A 20,518-nucleotide genomic window follows, 5' to 3' on the forward strand; every position below is an offset into this window, starting at 1 on the left:
ATTCTTTCCATAGAGCACTTGGCTTTCCAAAAGCCTCAAGAATTGTCGTCCGTTCTGCCGTGGTCGTTTCTGTTTCTAACACTGCCTCCCCCCACCCCGCCCCCGACTTTTCCTCTTAGTGACTTTGGCCCCAGTCCTTTGCTGGGATTTCAGGTATTTTCACAACCGTGCCCCTTTGCTCTAGGTCATCCCTCCTCCTCAGCTTAGTGAGTGATGCTGGGAGGCAGAACTCAGGGCACAGAAGATGCAGCCTGGAAGCCCAGCCCAGGCCAGCCTTGCTGTTGGGCTTCTCTGTAGCTCAGTTTTCATCATCTGTTTGGGGAGTCTGATCTTACTCACTCCTTAACTCCCTCAGGGATGTAAGTTTATGCCTGGAAAAGAATCCTATTTTTAAAGATCTCCAAGGGGAAGCTTTCGTCATCTCTGTTACCAGATACAGGATCTCTTCAGACTCCTGTGCCCTGAACTGCTAGTCCCTCCTGGAATGGATGGCGGCAAGATCTCCTACCTGGCAATTTTGAAAGTGCTACAGATTTTCCTCAGCCCGAGACATGAGGAGGGTTGCTAGAATGTGGCTAGAGAATGCCCGGATGGGAAGGGGTGCCACTTTCTTTCTCTGTGAGAAAGAAAGACTTGTCTCCTCAGACTAGAATAAAAACCCGGCGTGTGATCAGCCTCCTCTGAGCTTTGCCTTCTTCGTTAGGCTCATGTCTCAGCTACAGTTGTACCTTCTCAAGCACATCCTGGAACACCCATCACGATGCCTTTCGCCACCAGTGGCGGTTGGACCGTCGGCACAGAGAAGAAAGGTCGCCTTCTTCCATGACCCCTCCATGTGGAGGGAAGCACTTTCTGGGCCAGCAGGGCCTGCACCATTGTAGCGCTTAGCATACTGTGTTATAGTTACTTGTTTCTACTCAGAAACTTAAGTTCTTGAGGAGGTTTCCCCAGTCCTCAACGTGGTGTCCAGTAAATGCTCACTGCTTAAATGCCTCTTGCCTGGAAAGAAGACTTGGGAAAAAAGGGTTCATTATAGGTATTAGGAGAGTAGGCTTAAGAAACAGAGGGTAAATGTGCTCTTATTCTTGAAGTACTAGAATTAGACTCAGAAGCAGAAGGGAGACAAAGGCAGATGTTTCAGGTCAGCACCAGGGACTTGTCTAGCACATCTGCTATCATTGGAGGGCCGGTTTCAGGTGGCAAGGTTGACCATTTGCTGGGGGTGTGGTAGAGGTAATTGCCAACCGCGTTTCTGCCCTGTAGGGTATTCCAGCAGTATGTGGGGTCTTGCAGGTCACAGAGACTGTGCTGACTCTTATCCGCTTGCTGAGCCTCTGGATAATCTTCAGATAATAGCCATATGCCTTCCTGTAGTTTTGTCCAGGCCCAATATCCGGCGCCTTTACCTGCTCCTTATGTGATCGGCCTTCCAGACCACTTGTGATCCTGACTGCTCCCTTAGGGTCATATTTATTCGCTGATATTCTCTGTACACTGCGGTCCTCAGACCTGACCTCGGCCCAAGGGTGCTCAGACAGAGCAGAAAGCAGTAGAGCTTCTGCCTCCTTCATTCTGGTTATATTTGTAGTTAAACAGCGTAATGTTGCCTTGGTTTTTCTGGTAGTGGCCTTGCTGGCATCGATTCCCTGGCAGTTCCGCAGCATCAAGTACAGATAACTTCCTTGAGCAAATGATTGAACCACATATGTTACCACTAGGTGGCGCCATTTGTTGCCAGGCCAGCTGAATGGATAGATACCTATACCTTCCTTAACGAATGAAACAGAATGCCAATAAAGACTACAGTAGACACAGACAAATTAACCAAGCAAAACTGTGACTTAGCGTTTTCCCCACAGTAGACTATCGCCCCGGCCTTTCACCCCACAGCTGCTATCCAGGCCCTGAGCAGAATCTGGATTACAGGCCTGCCCTGATGGGCAGTGTCTTGATACGTTAAAGTGGCTTCAAATCCTTAGTTTGGATTTGGGGATCATTTATTTTTCTGGAAAAGGACAAATTAAATATTATAAAGAAATTCCTCTAACGCCATCTCTTGCTCTCTCTCTCTCTTTTTTTTTCTTTTTTTCTTTTTAGGGCTGTACCTGCGGCACTTGGAAGTTCCTAAGCTAGGGGTCGAATCAGAGCTGCAGCTGCTGGCCTGCGCCACAGCCACAGCAATGTTGGGTCCAAGCCACGTCCACGACCTACACTGCAGCTCACGGCCATGCTGGACCTTTAACCCACTGAGCAAGGCCGGGGATCAAACCTGCGTCCTTATGGATACTCATTATTGCTGAGCCACAACGGGAACTCCTGTCACTTTTAATATGCTGATTGGTTACCTCGTTGTAATCTTTGCCCCCTTATACATGTAGCTTTATGAGGTTTTGATCATGTGAAGCTGTAATAAGAGCTCTTATTTACTCAGTGTTTACTGTGCAGCTGTGCTGGGTTTTTTTTAATATACGCTGTTGCCATTGAAATGTAAGAGCTGTTGTATTGAATCCTTACTTTATATTTTTTACATTACTTATATTAAGTGTTTGCCTTGTAGGCACTGTTCTAAGAGCTTTCCATGCATTAGCTCACAGTCTCTATAGCCTGATGGAGTAGATACTGTTAACCTCAGTTACAATCCAGAAAACTAAGGCTTATTAGAGTTAAGTGGCTTGTCTAAGGTAACATAGTAAATAGCCACAGGATAGATTGTAAATAGCTATTTACAATACATGGGGATTCATATCTAGATCTCTTTCCTTCTAAAATCTCTGGTCATTGCACTGTATCATATTCTACTTTGTTCATTTGTCCCTTAGTGATTTCTTTGTACGTCTTCTTTAGCGAGGGTCTAAAGATTCATGGAGTCATTACAATAAAGGTTTCATTTTTGTTATTCTGCTGCTGCTAGGCTGTTAGCTTCTTGAGGACAGGGACCAGTGGTCATGTTTATTTCTGCGTTCCTCTTCCCATTAAATGCGGAGTAAATACCTGATGGATGAATGAATGCCTGAGTGCCGCCTTCACTCACCTAGGAAATCAGATAGATACAAGGCTGCCTGACCGAATCTTAGCATGCTGGAACTTAAAGCGGTTGGAAAAATCAAGTCAAACCTTTCCTTTAAGAAGAAGGGCCCTCCTCAGAGTGGCCTAATGAGTTGGAGGCAGAAGAGCTGGTCTGCTGGGCTTCTGCTGAGCCATCTGGTTTCTAAGAGCCCAATCTTGTCCCTAAATGCCTTTCTTTCTTCCCTTTTGCCCCCCCCCCCCCCCCCGCCCGCCATTTTTTCATGAGTAGCTTTACTCCCTTAGTTTCAGGCCTGAAATTTCTTTCCTTTTTTTTTTGGTCTTTTTGCCTTTTCTAGGGCCACTCCTGAGGCACATGGAGGTTCCGAGGCTAGGAGTCTAATCAGAGCCGTAGCCGCCGGCCCATGCCAGAGCCACAGCAACGCGGGATCCGAGCCGCGTCTGCGACCTACACCACAGTTCACGGCGACACCAGATCCTTAGCCCACTGAGCGAGGCCAGGGATCGAACCCTCAACCTCATGGTTCCTAGTTGGATGTGTTAACCACTGACCCGCGACGGGAATTCTGAAAGTTCTTTCCTTTTTAACTGATGCCCAGACTTAACCCTAATTATGTCTTTGTTCACCTCAGAACAGAAACCAGGTCCTCTGCCTCCCGCTGCACCCAGATATGCCAGTTATCTTGACTAGGTTCCCCCCAGAACATGCTTGTGGTGACTGATGGGGAGTGGGAAAGAGGCTGCTTGGGCAGGCCGGTGGTTTTGCAGCAGCCGCATTTTTGGAAAGGCTGAAAGGGCACGGGAATCGCTGCTCTCTCTCCGAGGGGACATGTGTGCCCAGACCGTTGTGATTTAATTCTTCTCTAGCCTCTGGGCCTACTGTCTTGTAAGCACCCCATGAGCCTGTTAAACAGCCCTTCTTTCCACACCTACCTTCATCTGCTCGCTTCTGGTGTCAGGGTCGTGGTTGCCTTATCCCCTAGTTTAAATATCGTGCCCTTGTCTATTGCGACGTCTTTTCCTGGTCTCCTCCCATGATCCTCCAGAATGTCACCTGGAGCTTTACACAGCTGGCCGTTCATTGCTACATCCTGGTGCTTCTGCACTTTTTCGTAAGGGCAAAATATTTTCGAAGGCTTCAGTCAGAGTCAACTGGGGATTCCTGCACAGTAGAATTGGTACTGAGGCTACCCAGCTCACTGACCAGTGGGCAAACAGCTCTAAAGCCGGAGGCTCTAAAGCAGAGTAGCCACTCACCATTGTCTTCCACCGTCTGTTTCTTTTCTTTAATACCTGAAATCACACACCACACACACACACACTAAGGCTTTTCCTTTCCACAGAGCAGTCTGTAAAAGAGCAGTAGCGCCTGAGAGCTAAACACCAAAAAAGATGCTTTAAGGTGCACTGTCCAGTGTTGGGGTCACCAGTCACGTGTGGCTGTTGAACATTTGAAATGTGACTGGTCTCTTTTGAGATACTACATAAACGTAAAATAAACACTGGAGTTCTCATTGTGGTGCAGTGGAAACAAATCCGACTAGTATCCACGATGATGTGGGTTCAACCCCTGGCCTTGCTCAGTGGGTCAGGGATCCAGCATTGCTATGAGCTGTGGTGTAGGTCGGCAGCTACAGCTCCATTTCTGCCCCTAGCCTGGGAACATCCATGTGCTGCGGGTACAGCCCGAGAAGCAAAATAAATAAATAAATAAAATAAACATCAACTATAAAGCCTTAGTACAAAAAAAGAGTAAAATATTTCATATTTTATATTGGGTACCTGTTAAAATGATAATACTTTAGATACATTGGGTTAAATGAAATATATTTTTTAAATTAATATGTTTCTTTTTACTTTTTAACTTAAAAGTTTTTATTAGAAAACTTAAATTTCTATGTGCAATTCATATTTTGACTGGGCAGCACTAGTCTAGAAATCCCCAAGAGTAAATATTTTCTCAAAATGTTTTCTATAGAGCTTTAGGGAACTAGCTGCTATATTCTTCTCTATAACCACCCACCCACTGCCCTTTAAAAAAATAATTTTTTCATTTCCTTTGATGACATCAGGAAGAAAACCTCCATTAAGTGCTAATTATCTTTTTTTACACCTGCTACTCACCTGCGAAGAGTGACACCTAGTGAAAACCGAGTGGTTAGGGAGGGGGGTAGGAGGCGTTGGAGGGCGGCAGACTGGGATGAGTCCGAACTTCTGAGTTAGAATCGTTTTTATACCCTTGGAATGCTTCAGCTAACAAGTCTGAGGTAAAGATCCAAAGGAAAGAAAGCAAAAGAGACCCTTTTTAAAACAGAACCGTGCCTCCGTCTTAGGGCTCTAGCCTTGCTTTCCTCTTACTCAGCTACACTCCTTGAGGATTCTCAGGGGCCAGTTTCCTAGCAGAGAGGAATCAGAGCCATATGGCCTGTCACTGCTCTCAAGGAGCATACATTAAGGAAGAGAATGAATTTAAATCATACTCTCGCTATGATGGCACTGTAATGATGTAGAAAAGCAAATGCTTTGGGAACACTAGGAAGTCATGACTTAGCCTGCCTAGAAAGGAAACTGGAAGTTCCCGCTGTGGCTCAGCGGTTTATGAATCCGACTAGTATCTATGAGGATGTGGGTTCCATCCCTGGCCTCACTCATTGGGTTAAAGATCTGGCGTTGCCGTGAGCTGTGGTGTAGGTCGCAAATGCAGCTTGGATCCTGCGTTGTTGTGGCTGTGGCGTAGGCCGGCAGCTGTAGTTCTGATTTGACCCCTAGTCTGGGAACCTCCAAGTGCTGCAGTGTGGCCCTAAAAACAAAAGGGAAAAAAAAAGGAAAGGAGACGGAAGGTTTTGTGTGTGTTGGATGTGATACTTCCAGGCCAGGCCAAAGGGAAGGCAGACAGGATGATGCAGCCCGGGGCGGGGGCAGTGCCACTGCCGGCATGGGGAGGGGTGGGAGGTGTCCTTGCATTAGTAGTCTGGGGCTCGACTGTGGGGGATTGACTGCCGGGCTAAGGATGTTGGACCTTGTCCTGTGGACCGGGGCCCCTTAGGGGGTTCTCAGCAGGGGAATGGATGCTCCCAGAGAGGACAGGTCGGCGGGGGGACAGTGAATGCAAGGAGACAGCAGAGGTAGGGCAGGGATGGGAAGGACGGACTCTGTACAATACACAGCTGGGCGGAGGATGAAAAGTGGGCATCAGGCATGGTCCCAGGTTTCTAACTTGGGTCAGTAGGAAGTGCTCTTATCCAAATTGGAAGCGTAGGAGAGGATCGGGCTGAAATGGAACACAGAAGAGGCCCCCCGGACTTGCAGACAGAGCTGCCGCGGGAGCTGGCTGGAGCTGAAGTGCTTGTGTTTGTATTTCAGATGGTGACCCTCTTTCAGATGTGGGTTGTTCCCCTCTATTTCACAGTGAAGCTGCACTGGTGGAGGTTTCTAGTGATCTGGGTCTTGTTCTCCGCCGTCACAGCCTTTGTCACCTTCCGAGCCACTCGAAAGCCACTAGTACAGACAACTCCAAGGTGAGAATGTAGGTAGTGGGTAATGGGAAGGAGCCAGGATTCCTGACACCCATGGGTTGGGATGCATGGGAAAGGGGGTGGGGTCCGAATAAAAAAAGGCAGTTTTTGTCTGCCAGGGTTACTTGGCACAGAGCCCCACCTAGACAAGCTGATTGGGGACCTGCTCCATTCACAGAGTAAACCCCCCCAAGCGCTTCCCCGTAGCTTACCTTGTGGTTTACAGCAAGGCCTGTTTCTGTTAAAAGCAAACAAAATAAGTAAGCAAATCCTGGTCACTGTGGTCTCGTTTTGAGTGTTATTTTCTTCTCGGAACCCTCCTCTGATCTCTAAATTCGATTTTCTGATTGTACTTCCTGGGGCCCTGTAGTTTTCCCTCATAGAATTATCACAATTTATAACTAACTATTCTTTGGGTATCTGTCTCACCCACTAAACTAACCGTGAGATCAGGAACCACATCCATTTTGTTTGTTGCTCTAACTCCAGGCCCTGCCACGGGGCATGGCACATAGTAGCCTATTCTGTGAATTTTTGTTGAATGAATGAATCTCAGCAAATTTACAGTTTTTTCCCAGCAAACAATACCTCCTCCTCTGGTCATAAGCAGCCCCTGCCTGTGTAATTCTTTGTATTTCCAAATGCGTTTCTCATTTAATCCTCCCAACCAGGTTGTGAGGTCATTTAATATCTGTACTTGACAGAAAGAAAGATTTTTTCCATTCATTCAACAAGCACCTGCTATGTGTCAGGCCCTGTGCAGCGTGCCGGGGATGCAGAGCCGGGGATAAGACATAGTTCCTGCCCTCCAGGAGTACTCAGTTAATGGAGGAGATGGGTGCAAAAGCAGCGGTTTCAGTGCAGTTGGTAAGTGCTGTGAGGCACACGTGTGCAGCAGATCCAGGAGAGCCTAACAGTGAAACTGGCCAGCCTCTAAACTGGGACTGCAGGGGTCTCCTAAGTGGCACCCTGCACTTTCCCCGCACCGCCTCTGTCCACTTCACTGTAAGCCTGCCCTGTGCCCGTTTCATTGTGCAAAGTAAAACTGATCTTCAAGGAGAGGTCAGTGATCCAGAAGCCCCTCTCTGGCTGGGGTAGTTTACTCTGCGTTAAGAACCATCAGAGAATACACAGCTAGATGGATGTGATTTGGAGACTCCAGCCCTGCCGCTTGTTACTTATATGAGCTGTATGACTGCTCAATTCTGAGCCTTGAATTCTCCCTCCCTCCCTCCCTCCTTCCCTCCCCCCCCCCCCCCCCCCGCCTCTTCCCAGTGGTAAATGGAGTTCCTGGGCCAGGCATCAGGGCCAAGCTGCAATGGCAACCTACACTGCAGCTATGGCAGTGCTGGATTCCTAACCCACTGTGCTGGGCTGGGGATTGGAGATTGAACCCACGTCCCGGCACTCCAGAGACGCTGCTGACCCAATTGCACCACAGTGGCAACTCCTGAATCTCGAATTCTTTATCCCTAAAAAATGTGGTATTAATTGCTGCCTCATGTAGGGTACTATGAAGACGTGTAATAAAGCATGTTAAGAGTCATCAAGTAATAAACAGTTTCAGCTCCTACACTGAACTAAATGATGGAACCAAAGCGATTGAAAATACACCTGTAACATGGGAGGGTTTTTTTGATAATAACAACCAACACTTGATAGTGCTTTACAGTTTCATTCTCTTTTTTTTTTTTTTTTTCTTTTTCTTTTTTCCTTTTTTTTTGTCTTTTCTGGGGCTGCACCCACGGCATATGGAGGTTCCCAGCCTAGGGGTCTAATTGGAACTGTAGCTGCCAGCCTACACCACAGCCACAGCAACACGGGATCTGAGCCGCGTCTGCGACCTACACCACAGCTCACGGCAATGCTGGATTCTTAACCCACTGAGGGAGGCCAGGGATCGAACCCACAACCTCATGGTTCTTAGTTGGATTCATTAACCACTGATCCACGACGGGAACTCCTTTTTATTGTCTTTTTAGGGCCGTACCCATGACATAAGGAAGTTCCCAGGCTAGGGGTTGAATTGGAGCTATAGCTGCCGGCCTACACCACAGCCACAGCAACTCGGGATCTGAGCTGTGTCTGCAGCCAACGCCAGGTCCTTATCCCACTGAGCAAGGGCAGGGATTGAATCCAAGTCCTCATGATACTAGTCGGGTTTGTTACCGCTGAGCCACCGTAGGAACTCCCGTGCTTTACAATTTCAAAGCATTTTCATGACCATCTAAATTTCTTGAGCATGTATCATATACACCAGGAAATGGGCTCTGTACAATCCAGTGAGAAAAGGGGGGGGGGGCTCCTGTTTTATAAATAAGTAAACTCTTCTCGGGGCTGATATGCCTTATCTGAGGTCACCCAGCTACTAAACCTCACTTAATGCATGTTCTACTTCGACTTCCATATCCTTTCTGCTGTGTCTCACTCCCATCTGAACAGCACAACCCTGGGTAATGGAGCTGCATGTGGTCTTTGCGGGCAGGTACTGCAGGGTGATGGGGCCCTTCACCCCTTGCTCAGCCACGGCCGGGAGGGACCATGCGCGTCCTCCTGGGGTCCAGCGGCGTTGGCAGTAACCTAGTCAGCTTTCAGGAGCCAGGTAGATTGCTCGGTTGCTCCTTAGCTTTCCTCACAGGTAGAAGAATGGCCCCTGACATCAGGGACCTACCTCCATAGCATTTAAAAGGCTCTAGTACATTCTGGGAACCATCTTTCTCTCTGAATCAGTAGTCAGCCAGCCAGATTCCACCCTGCTTTTCATTGGATTCTGGGGATCCTCCTTCAGAACCATCACAGGGGAACCCCCCACCCCTGTCACACTCATACATCCAGTTCAAAGGTACTGAGCGCCTCCTTCCTTACTCCTTCTCCTCCAGGAAGAGGAAAAAATTTTGAAACTGATTCATTAGACATTAGTCACCTTATTTTTGGCCTGTGGATAGGAGCAAAGCAGTATTCAGATTAGCTTTGCCTGGTTACAAAAGCCTGTAGGTAATTCTGCCTCTTATTCATGTTCCCTTGCAATTCTCTTTCCTGACAAGAATACTTGTTTCTTCCTTTTTTTTAAGGCTGCACCCACGGCATAGCCGTTCACAGGCTAGGGGTCCAATTGGAGCTGTAGACTCCGGCCTGTGCCACAGCAACACCAGATCTGAGCCGCGTCTGCGACCTCCACCACAGCTCATGGCAACGCCAGACCCTTAACCCACTGAGCGAGGCCAGGGTTCGAACCCACGTTCTCATGGATGCTGGTCTGGTTCATTAACTGCTGAGCCATGACGAGGCTTGAGGAACTCCCAAGAATACTTGTTTCCTTCTGAGCATAGCTATATTTACTAGTTTTCACTTCCTTATCCAACTAACCTGAATTTGAGATGACACAGCTCTCTGAGGTCAGCCATGCATATTCTTGTCTTTTTCTTTTTTTTTCAAACATGGAAGTTCCTGGGCTAGGGATCCAATCAGAGCTATAGCTGCAGTCTACCTCACAGCCGTGGCAACACCATCGGATCTGAGACCTATGCCACAGCTTGTGGCAGTGCCAGATTCCTAACTCACCGAGCAAAGCTGGGGATCAAACCCATATCCTCATAGAGACAATGTCTGGTCCTTAACCCAGTGAGCCACAATGGGAACTCCTACTTTTTTTTTTTTTTTTTTTTTTTTTAATGTAGTGTTGATGCATTTCCTTTGAAGTTGAAACTTCAAGGCTCTCTTTTCCTCGCTTAGCCTGAGACGAGGAAAATACAAGGTACTCCCTTCCTGGTATGTAGAGGTGTTTTGCAGGTGAGGGAGTGACCAGCTTTGTGCAGTAACTGAAGTTGCTCAATAAAAGTCCTGTAAGCCTGTGTCCTCATTGATGTGAAAAGACGGGAGTCTGGAGGTTCAGAGGCTCCTGGGCAAGTGTTTCTGTGTCAGCTGTACTAATTTTTTCTCCTTTTTCCAGGTTGGTTTATAAATGGTTCCTGCTGATCTATAAAATCAGCTATGCCACTGGCATCGTTGGCTACATGGCTGTCATGTTTACTCTCTTTGGTCTTAACTTATTATTCAAGTGAGTACCCTTTACTTTTGTTTTTGCTAGTGTTTGGGCAGGAGAGACTGGTGAGAGGTGCCCTTGTACCTGGGGCAAGTCCTGAGTATGAACGCGGGGGCCATGGCACCCAGGGGAGGAGACTTGGGCTGTGGAAGGGGGGGGGGGATGGGGCCTCCATGATTTGTGCTGACAAAGAGAAAAGGTTTGAATAGTACAGAGTTAGAGTTTCAAATCTTGGTTTTATTTTCCAAGAATTTATATTTTAGTGGAAAAGTATAATAACAAAAACAGGCATCACGTGGCTCTTGCTTCATGTTGTCATAAGCTCTGTATCAACACACAGGTCCCCTCTACCTCCAGTCAAGGCAGAAGCCAACTAACTAATCGTGGACTCTGGGACTGGAGGGTTCAGTGAGTCGGTAGGGCAGAGAAGGGTAGAAATGCGGTGTCCTGGCTGAGCTAATGGGGCTGTAGGCTGTGGGCTGTGAGGAACCCCAAACCTGGGCGATGCACTGAAAGCAGAGACTGAAGGTTCAAGTTTGAATTCATGACCACTGGCCTCCCCAGAGCTCGTGCACGGAAGGCGGGAGTCCCTGAACCTGAAAGGAGTAAGTCTTTCTTTATGCATTGAGAGGACACCCATGGAATTCTTTCTTCCGGGGTAGCACAGGCTGAAAGAATTCACAGGTTCCACAAAGATTTACTGGAATTTATCAGTGTGGAGTCAGTACATCTCATCCAAGAAAACCAAGACTATTTCTAGATAACTTCCTAATCTGCGTGGTTAAAAAAAGTAAAAGTCAAACATTTGCATTAAAGGTATTTATTCTAGAATTATAGCTCCTTTTTTTTTTTTTTTTTTTTTTGCTTTTTAGGGCCTCACTCACGGCATATGGAGGTTCCCAGGCTAGGGGTTGAATCAGAGCTACAGCCACCGGCCTACATCACAGCCATAGCAATGCCAGATCCGAGCTGCCTCTGCAACCTACACCATAGCTCATGGCAACACCAGATCCTTAACCCACTGATCGAGGCCAGGGATCAAACCTGCAACCTTGTGATTCCTAGTTGGATTCATTTCTTCTGAGCTACAGCTGGAACTCCTAATTACAGCGTCTTTGACGTGCACACCGTAGAAGGAGGCAAACATCATGGAGACTCTGGACCAGTTTCATGCTACTTATTAGGCTAATTGGAATAAGATCATGACGTCTAGTTATTAGATTAAATATTACAAGGTTAATGGGCAAATTCAACTTTCTAAGATAAGTGTAATTTACAACATTAAGGATACACTTACAGTTCCTGTTTCAGCAAATGTTACAAGTGTTTTAACCAAGTCAGTTTTCTGTAATAAGCTTTTAAAAACTCAAGTCTGTGAATTATTCGTCCCTGGAATTAGTGAAACAAACTTCCTAATATTATAGGCGTATTTTCCTTCTTAGTAAGGAGACTTGGACCAAAATTTAACTTTGATGATATGATACAAAGTATGTATAAATACAATTTAAAATTTTATGGTAACCGGTATGTATATATTTACTACGTAACTTTATCTTTCTTTTCTAAAACTGTTGTTGGTACACCTTTTTTTGTAAAGGGCCAAGTAATAAATATTTTAGGCTTTGGAGTTCCCTTCGTGGCTCAATGGTTAACAAACCCAACTAGGAACCCTGAGGTTGTGGGTTCGATCCCTGGCCTCCCTCAGTGGGTTAAGGATCTGGTGTTGCTGTGAGCTGTGGTGTAGGTCACAAACGCGGCTTGGATCTGGCATTGCTGTGGCTGTGGTGTAGGCCGGTGGCTACAGCTCCGATTAGACCCCTAGCCTGGGAACCTCCATATGCCCCAGGTGAGGCCCTAAAAATAAATAAATTAAAAAATATATATATTTTAGGCTTTGTTGTACAAAAGGCAAGATCTAGGGTAGTATGTAGGTACTTACAGAACATGAGAGGAAACGCCTCCCTTGGTCCACCCTGTTGATGGGCTGTCTCAGATGGTGGCATGCTTGTGCCCTCTTGCCATCAGATGGGACATTCTCAAAGACGGTACCTGATGGGACTGGTGACCACTGGGATCATTTTCACTCTGCGCCAGCAGCACCCAGGCCCTCCTGTTGGAGGGCTCCACCACTTCAGTGTGGGCACCTGGCTGCAGGGGAGGCGGTTTAGTGTAGTGAGTTGCCAACTTCCAGACTGAAAATTCCAGTGCTTAGTGTCCAGCGGTTGCCAGTAGTAGAGCCCCCAGCATATAGGTGCCAAGGAGAGCAGGCTCTAGGCAGCTGCAAGGCAGGGTCAGCATTCAGAGGAGGCCAACCTGGGGACAGAGTGGGGAAGGGGGCAGAAGGGGGTACCCTAGCCTGGTCACAGTTCCCAGTCCTAGCCTGCGCAGGTAGTGCCCACAAACCATATGAAAACAAACAACAGGCTGGATTTGGTTTTATGTTGTTAACACGTACTCCATTTCTTGAGGCTTCCAACTTTAGGCGCTGCCTCATGTGCCCCAGCGTAGAGATCCAGAGCAGCTGAGTCTCAGGGCAGGCCTCACAGGCCATGCTGCTTCCCTTCCAGGATCAAACCGGAAGATGCCATGGACTTTGGCATTTCTCTCCTCTTCTATGGCCTCTACTATGGTGTTCTTGAGCGAGACTTTGCAGAAATGTGTGCAGACTACATGGCGTCTACCATAGGGGTGAGTTCACCTGAGCTCTTAATGCTGCTTCCTGCCGCCTCCCAAGAGTTCAGGATAGAGATGAGCCATACAAATGGCTTCCGGATGTGAGCGGTATGTATAGAAAGTGTTCAGACATACCCTGGGATTTTTAACTCTAAGCCGTTGTGAGAATTCATTTGATGAATTGAATATTCAGCATATTTTAATGCCTCCTATGTGCCTGGGCATTATGTTTGTGTGGAAATTACAAAGGTGTACAAAAATAAATACGGTTCTTGCCCAAATGAAGTCTACTGTCTAATGACAGAGATGGGTATTAAAATAATAAAAACACAAATCAGTCATATATTTGACTTACCATGATTTGATTTAATTTGATTTACTATATGATATATTATTAAATTATATTATTAAAAATCATAACTTTTTTTTTTTTTTTTTTTTTCTTTTTAGGGCCACACCTGCGGCATATGGAGAGTCCCAGGCTAGGGGTCTAATCGAAGCTACAGCTGCCAGCCTACATCAGAGCCACAGCAATGCCAGATCCGAGCTGCATCTGCAACCTACACCACAGCTCATGGCAACGCTGGATCCTTTAATCCACTGAGCAAGGCCAGGGATCAAACCTGCAACCTCATGGTTCCTAGTCGGATTCGTTTCCGCTGCGCCAGGATAGGAATTCCTAAAAATTATAACTTTAACAAATATTCTGAAGGGAAGGTTCATGATACTATGGACACATGTAGTTGTGGCATTTGGCCTAGTCTTGGGGTCAAAGATGACTTCCCTGGAGATGCGACGAGTGAACTGACCTAAACGATGAGTGGGAGTTAACCAGATGAAGTGAAAAGCGAAGTGTGTCCCAGGTAGAGGAAATAGCATGTGTGAGAGGCCCGTAGTGAGGGAAAGGGTGAGCATTTTGAGGAACTAAGACCAACGTGGCTGTAGGGCTGAATGATAGTGGAAGTGTCTGAGAAACACTCAGAGGCTAGACTATAAAAAGCAATTTTTATACTAAAAATACTAGGAGGCTAAGATTGAAAATGACAACATCTGGTTTGCACTTTGAAAAGATCCTTCTGGCTGCTTAGGTAGAGAACAGAGCAGAGAGGGGTCCACGGAGCAGAGTGACCCACTAAGACTATTTCAGAGACGATTGCACTAGTCTGGGGAGGATGAAGGAAACTCGGGTCAGAGTAGAGACGATGGAAAGGGAGGGAAAGAAGCAAGCTGTTTGATGTTTGGGAAGTGTTTTGGAGGCAAGTTTGGTAGGAGCTGGATGGTGATTGGTTCTGGAGACTGAGGGGAGAATGTGAAGGACAGAAGGGGTATCCCAGCTGACGCAGGCGACCCCTTGGATGGCACACTCTTCGCTGAGATAGGACATGAGGCCAGAGGACCACCTGAAGACCGGGCGGGGTCTCTGCAGGCCCAAATATGGGTAAAGTAACGGCCCACCTAAGAAAGCCAAGTCCGTGTCCCTGTTTCTTTTTTTCAAGATAGAGATGTGTCTTTGTTGTTTTGCTGTTCATAAAAGTAACACATTCTTTTCGTAATTGTGTAGACAGTCCAGAAGTGTTACCCATCTCAGTATCATCCCATTGGCACCCACCCCACGAAGGACTATTTCCACGTTTAGTAGGCAGTTCTCCAGTTCTGCGCTGGAATAGGGCGGCTCTGTCTGAGGAGTGAGAGCTGAAGGGCATTACGTTCTTGCTGCATCGAGGTTTGGTGGGTCAGAGAGAAATCCTCGGAAGATGTCAGGGGAGCAGGTTCTCGTGGAGCATCCAGATATAAGGCCTGGCTGTTAGGCAGCAGGTAGTGACAGAGACCAGTTGATGAGAACAGGAATGCCTTGGCACTGACTTCGTGGGAGGCACGTCAGGAAGTCCTGCTGAGTCTGAGGCAGTTTTGCGAGTAGAGGCCTATTAGCTGTGCAGATGGGTATGTCAGTGCCACTGTGTGACCTCACCTGTGCCATGGTCTGGTAGGCTTAGGGCATTTCACATTAAGCAGAAGACTCAGCCGTTCCCCTGGGTAACTTTAATCAGGTTACAGTTTGGGTCTACAAATTTGTTTCTCAGAATCTTGGGACTCTTTTTATTTTTCCTATAATGAATCAAATCGAAAACAAAGTGTATTGGGTCACTTTATAAACAGCCTCTTGGATTCTTTTCTGAACAACTGTCTCATGTTTCAGGCAGCATTTCACTGTTTCTCCCTACCTGTGTAGACTTCAGCTCTTTCTTCAGTCAGTTCACTCCCAGAAGAGATTTCCACCCCTTGGATTGGCCAGGTACTTACGTCACTGTCAACAGCAGCTGTCTGCTACGGGGACTGCTTCTGTGCAGCATTTCAGAGTGACTCCTGCCAGAATCCCGTCCTTTACCCTCTAGTGATTTGTTTTTCTCCTTGTTCCATTTTCACAGGACCAATTCTCTGATTTTCCGGGGTCGTTTCCAGTTTTATTTTACAGTTATTATCAGCTGCCAATTTAAGCTGAGCCTGTATTCCCTCTGGCGGATCCCTAATAACCAACCTCAGAATCCCTCTTCTGCCCAAAAGGAACTGAGCTCAGAACTGACGCACAGGTTAGCTTCTCTAGCAGATAGAAGTATCGCATTGGCCTCCCCAAAAGGGAATATGAGCTGGGCCTCTTTCCGTGCTCTTGGGAAGAAGTGTTGGGTGCTCCAGTGATTTTAACTGATAATCCCTCATAAGATTAATCCCTCTTAATGATAAGTCCCAGCATCACCAAGGGACCTGGTAGGAGAGTTTCTTGTTAGGGTAGAGAATGCCTCTGGGCAGCACCAGCTCTTGACCCCTCATATTCTCCTTCCTTTCTGGGGGTCTTACTAGTGACCCCCACTCTCTCTGGTCACAGCCACCACCTAAGAAGAAACCCACATAACCTCCCTGTGCCCGTTAGCACGGGAACATAAGAATCAAATGGTCGCTTTGGGCTTTATTAAAGGGTTGAGGATGGTAACAGGAAAATGAACTGTGAGTTTTCAAATGAAGTTAATCTGACTTACCAGGCTGTCTGCTTTTCAGGGCTTTCTGGCCCTGCCTCATCCACCTCTCAGCCTACCTCTGTATCCTTGGTGTCATCTTAACACCACCACCTAGAATCCATGTCTAGACAGCTGCCATCCTCCAGATGCCTAGACCTAAAAGAATAATGCAGCACCTCCCCTGTACTGCAGGCCAGGCTTCCGAATCTCGGTGTCTTATATGAGGATCTACCTCTTCCTAGGTACCTGACACTGAGAATGGCTTTCCCTTTCAGAGGAGTCACTCTGAAAACTCCTGTCCAATAGTATGTGACCTTGCTGACCCTGACTATGGACAAGCAGGTTTCTGTCTCCCATCTTGGGGTCATAGGAAGGCTAGGCTGGCTTACGATGGTACTGGGTAAGTCACCAGGACTTCATTCATTTGTGGTTTTCCAGCACTCTTAGCAAATACTGCTGAGACGTCATGACAGGCCTTCGGCCAGGGCTCAGGATGCCAGCAGATGAGACCAGGCAGCGACGTGGGGGAAGAGACTGCAGCATGGGGTAAAGGATAGACTGCACCACCTGCAGTTCTTTCCACCCCTGAGGATCCTGGGAGTCTCTCATTTCTGCCTAAGTCTTTGGTCAAGTAGGCCTTGGTCTGCTCAGGAACTCCTGAGCCCCTGAGCCACAACAACCTGAATTTCTCTCTTTTTTTTTTTTTTTTTTTTTTTTTTTTGGTCTTTTCTAGGGCCACACCTGTGGCATACGGAGGTTCCCAGGCTAGGGGTCTAATTGGAGCCATAGCCACCGGCCTACACCAGAGCCACAGCAATGCGGGATCCCAGCCGCATCTGCAGCCTACACAACAGCTCACAGCAGCACCGGATCCGTAACCCACTGAGTGAGAGCAGGGATCGAACCCGCTATCTCATGGATACTAGTTGGGTTCTTAACCTTCTGAGCCACAACGGGAATTCCCCCTAGTCATTTGTACATTTCGGAATCACAGCTTCTATCCCAGAGGGTCATAGTTGATTTTAGAGCTGTATCAGGTCAGTAACTAGATCTGATTCATCTCTTGGTCCCCCTCTGGGAGTGGTTTGACCTAAAAAGATATGTGATTGATTAATTTCACAATTCCTGGAAGTAAAACCATGAGGTTTTATAATTGCATTAACAAGCACTCTCAATTCCTTTTGCACTCTTCAACACTACTCTTTTAGTGTAGAACGGCTCTTTGTGTTGCCTCACGTGGAGAAATTTATAGCTCTTTTGTTGGGTCAGGTTGATTTAAGGGAATCTTGGATGGTGTCTGTTTTTTCCAGCTGGTTACTGTGAAGTCATAAGCTTGTGACAGCCAGTCAGAACAGTTTCCATTCATACCCAAAAGCTGTCTTGGGGTGGGGATGGGGGAGTGGAAGAGTGTGAAAGAAGCTTATTTCTGGGGTTCCTCCTCTGCGAGAATGGTTAGGCAGGCAGGGTGGTAACACAGTTTGTGCTGCATTGGGCCAGATGTCCCACCTTACAACTTCCACCTCCTGAGCAAGGTCCCGTGCCCAGATCCACTGCTTCCTGCGTCTTAGGCAGCCGCAGATCCTGTGAGGACAGGACTCGCCACCCATTCCTCTGACTTGAAGTAGTTAGTGGAAAGAGCTAAGGGGTTAGAGTCAGACAGACCTGGTTTCAAGTTCTATTCCACTTTTAATTATCTGTATTATCTTGTGCAAGTGGCTTTACCTCTCTGATCTTTTCTTCTTAGCTGTACTAATATTATCAGACCTCGAGAACTGCAGTCAGGAGCCACTGCATTAATGTCAAGCACGTTGCACGGGAGCCTGGCCCATGGCAAACCCTCAGTACGTGCTGGCGATAGTTCCTTTCATCACGTTCCCACTCTACAGTCCTGCTGTGCTGTGAAACCACATGTTTTATATCTGCAATCACCTGGAGCACAGGACCCTTGTAGATTTGTCTTTGTATCTTCATCAGCACATAGAGCAAGACATAGGCAAATCATAAATCACAAGTAATTGCCAGTTCTCTCTTGATGCATCTGTTGTCTGAAGTCATCTCAGACCACTCTGTGATATGCCATCTCCTCTGCCATCATTCTAGAAATGGCTATTTTATTCGGTTCTTCAACAGGTGTTTCTGAAATCATCTGCTTGAACTGACCAGGAGCCAGCTCAGGCTGCCCCCAGTTCTCTCTGGCCTTGGGTATCCGTCCCCTCGCTCGTCAGGGTGGGCCAGCAGGGCTTACAGGGCTTTCCTGGCACACACTGCCTGTGATGGTCATGGTATGGATTAGAACTCACATCTTGAGCACCTGTGACATACCCGTGCCTGTGCTGGGACTTGTCAGTGTGTCTTCCCGGTACCGTGTGAGGCCGGGAGTAGTCTGACTCTGCTTATCTGGAGAGCTTCCTCTCCCTCCTGGAATAACCTCTTCAGACCTTGTCCACGCTCCAACCTCTCATGCGCCCGCGCCTTCATTCCCAGAAGATGACCTTGCCTCCTCTGGACCTGGAAAACTAGAGACCAACCAGAAATCCTCGCATTTCCCGACACCAAACCCACCGATCTGCTCCTGCCCTGTTTGCACCCATCTCCTCCTCCTCCCTTCAGTAACAGTGGAGTAAGCGTCCTGGACTCTGTGCCTCCTGCCTGCATGGGGACCCGATATGCTGTTGATTTCCTTTCTCACCTGTGACTTCACCTTCTCCCTCTACTGGGCTCTTCCCATTAACCTTTTAAGTGTTCTTGTTAAAAAATGTCCTTTCTTTGACCCACCTTCTGCTCTAGCTACTGAGCCATTTCCTGTCATGCACAGATAAACTTACAGTAAGTTCCTGTTTCTTTCTTCCTTTTTTTTTTTTTTAAAGGGCCGTACCTATGGCACATGGAGGTTCCCAGGCTAGGGATCTAATTGGAGCTACAGCCGCTGGCCTACGCCACAGCCACAGCCACGTGGGACCCGAGCCACGTCTGCGACCTACACCACAGCTCATGGCAACGCCGGATCCTTAACCCACTGAACGAGGCCAGGGATCAAACCCGCAACCTCATGGTTCCTAGTTGGATTTGTGTATGTTGCGCCATGACGGGAACTCCTCCTGTTTCCTTTTGATCCCCTTTGCTTACTCCCTGGCCCATTCCAATCTTTCCTTAAGTGACTCTTACTCAGCCCACCAGTGACTCTGTGTCACTCACTCTGGTGGACTGATTCGGGTCTCAGCAGTTAGCAGCACAGTTGACTCAACCACTGCTGCCTCGAGAGCTTGTTTGGAGGTTCTAGCAGGGAAGCAGCTACTCGTATACCCTTGACCGAAGAACAGTCCTCCTCTATCGGGGAAGGTCCTTTTCGACCGAGCGGGCAGCTTCGGGAGGGACGCACGTGGAGCGGGGAGGGAGGAAGGGGACCCCTGCCTAGCCTGCAAGATCAGCCGTGTCAACGCTGTCCAAAGGTGGGGTGACGATGTTGCAGCTGGATCGCCCTCACGTCCCACTCCTTCCTCCTTCAAAAGGTTTCTCCCTCTTGGCTTTTGCTACATTGCCCTGTCCTGGTTTCCTTTCTGTCCCTCTGGATTTTTCTGACTCCTCTGCTGACTTTTCTTCCCCGTAGGTGTTACTGTTCCTTTGAGCTCAAGTCTCCACCATCTTCTCTGCTCTTCACCCAGAATTTCCTTGCCTTTCTCCATGGCTTCCAGATCGCTAATCCAAAACTCTCTTCTGAACTCCGGGTCTTTACTGTCCCGCTGTCTCTTTGGCATCATCAGTCTATCCACGTCTCTCCATTTTTACTGCCATCAAATTAGCCCAGGCCATCATCACCTTAGCACAAGCCTCATCATCTTTAAAGGCGGGTAACTGTCTCTCAGCCAGGCTCTCAACCCCAGTCCAGTTTCCCATAGAAGACAGAGTGGTCTTTTAAGAATGCGAGTCTGATCAGGTCACTCCTTCCTTAAAGCCTTTAGACGCCTTCCGTTTCAAGTCCAAGACCCTCCATGTGGCCGTGAGCTTTCCTCTTTCTCTCAGGTTGCTTTCAGGTTCTCAAGTGCCCCAGGACCTCCTCTTTGCACTTGTGCCTCTTTTAATCGCACCACCTCCCACCCGTGCTTCACCTCTCAGCCCAAAATGCCACTCCCTCGAGGAGGCCTCTGCAGAAGACCTAGGCTTAGTCAGGAAACCCCTGCGCCACAGTCTTCTCTGGCAGCCCTTTTAATACCTTTTTAAAAATCCTCTTTCAGCCATTTAAGTAATTCTCTCCT

The 20,518-nt window shown here is 47.7% G+C and overlaps 1 protein-coding gene across 3 annotated transcripts in view; it reads left to right on the top strand.

Moving 5' to 3' along the window:
• The window catches only part of RNF121 (ring finger protein 121), a 98,671-nt gene that overhangs the window by 59,906 nt on the left and 18,247 nt on the right, over positions 1 to 20,518 (top strand). For 2 of the 3 annotated variants that reach the window (XM_003129616.4, XM_005653660.3), the window contains 3 exons: positions 6,388 to 6,542; positions 10,489 to 10,596; positions 13,149 to 13,269. In XM_003129616.4, coding sequence (XP_003129664.1) covers positions 6,388 to 6,542; positions 10,489 to 10,596; positions 13,149 to 13,269 — 384 coding nt within the window. The remainder of the gene's footprint in view (positions 1 to 6,387; positions 6,543 to 10,488; positions 10,597 to 13,148; positions 13,270 to 20,518) is intronic. The other variant, XM_005653662.3, reaches the window with a different exon arrangement.

The sequence above is a fragment of the Sus scrofa genome, chromosome 9, assembly GCF_000003025.6.
Source record: "Sus scrofa isolate TJ Tabasco breed Duroc chromosome 9, Sscrofa11.1, whole genome shotgun sequence".
NCBI classification, from domain to species: Eukaryota; Metazoa; Chordata; class Mammalia; order Artiodactyla; family Suidae; genus Sus; species Sus scrofa.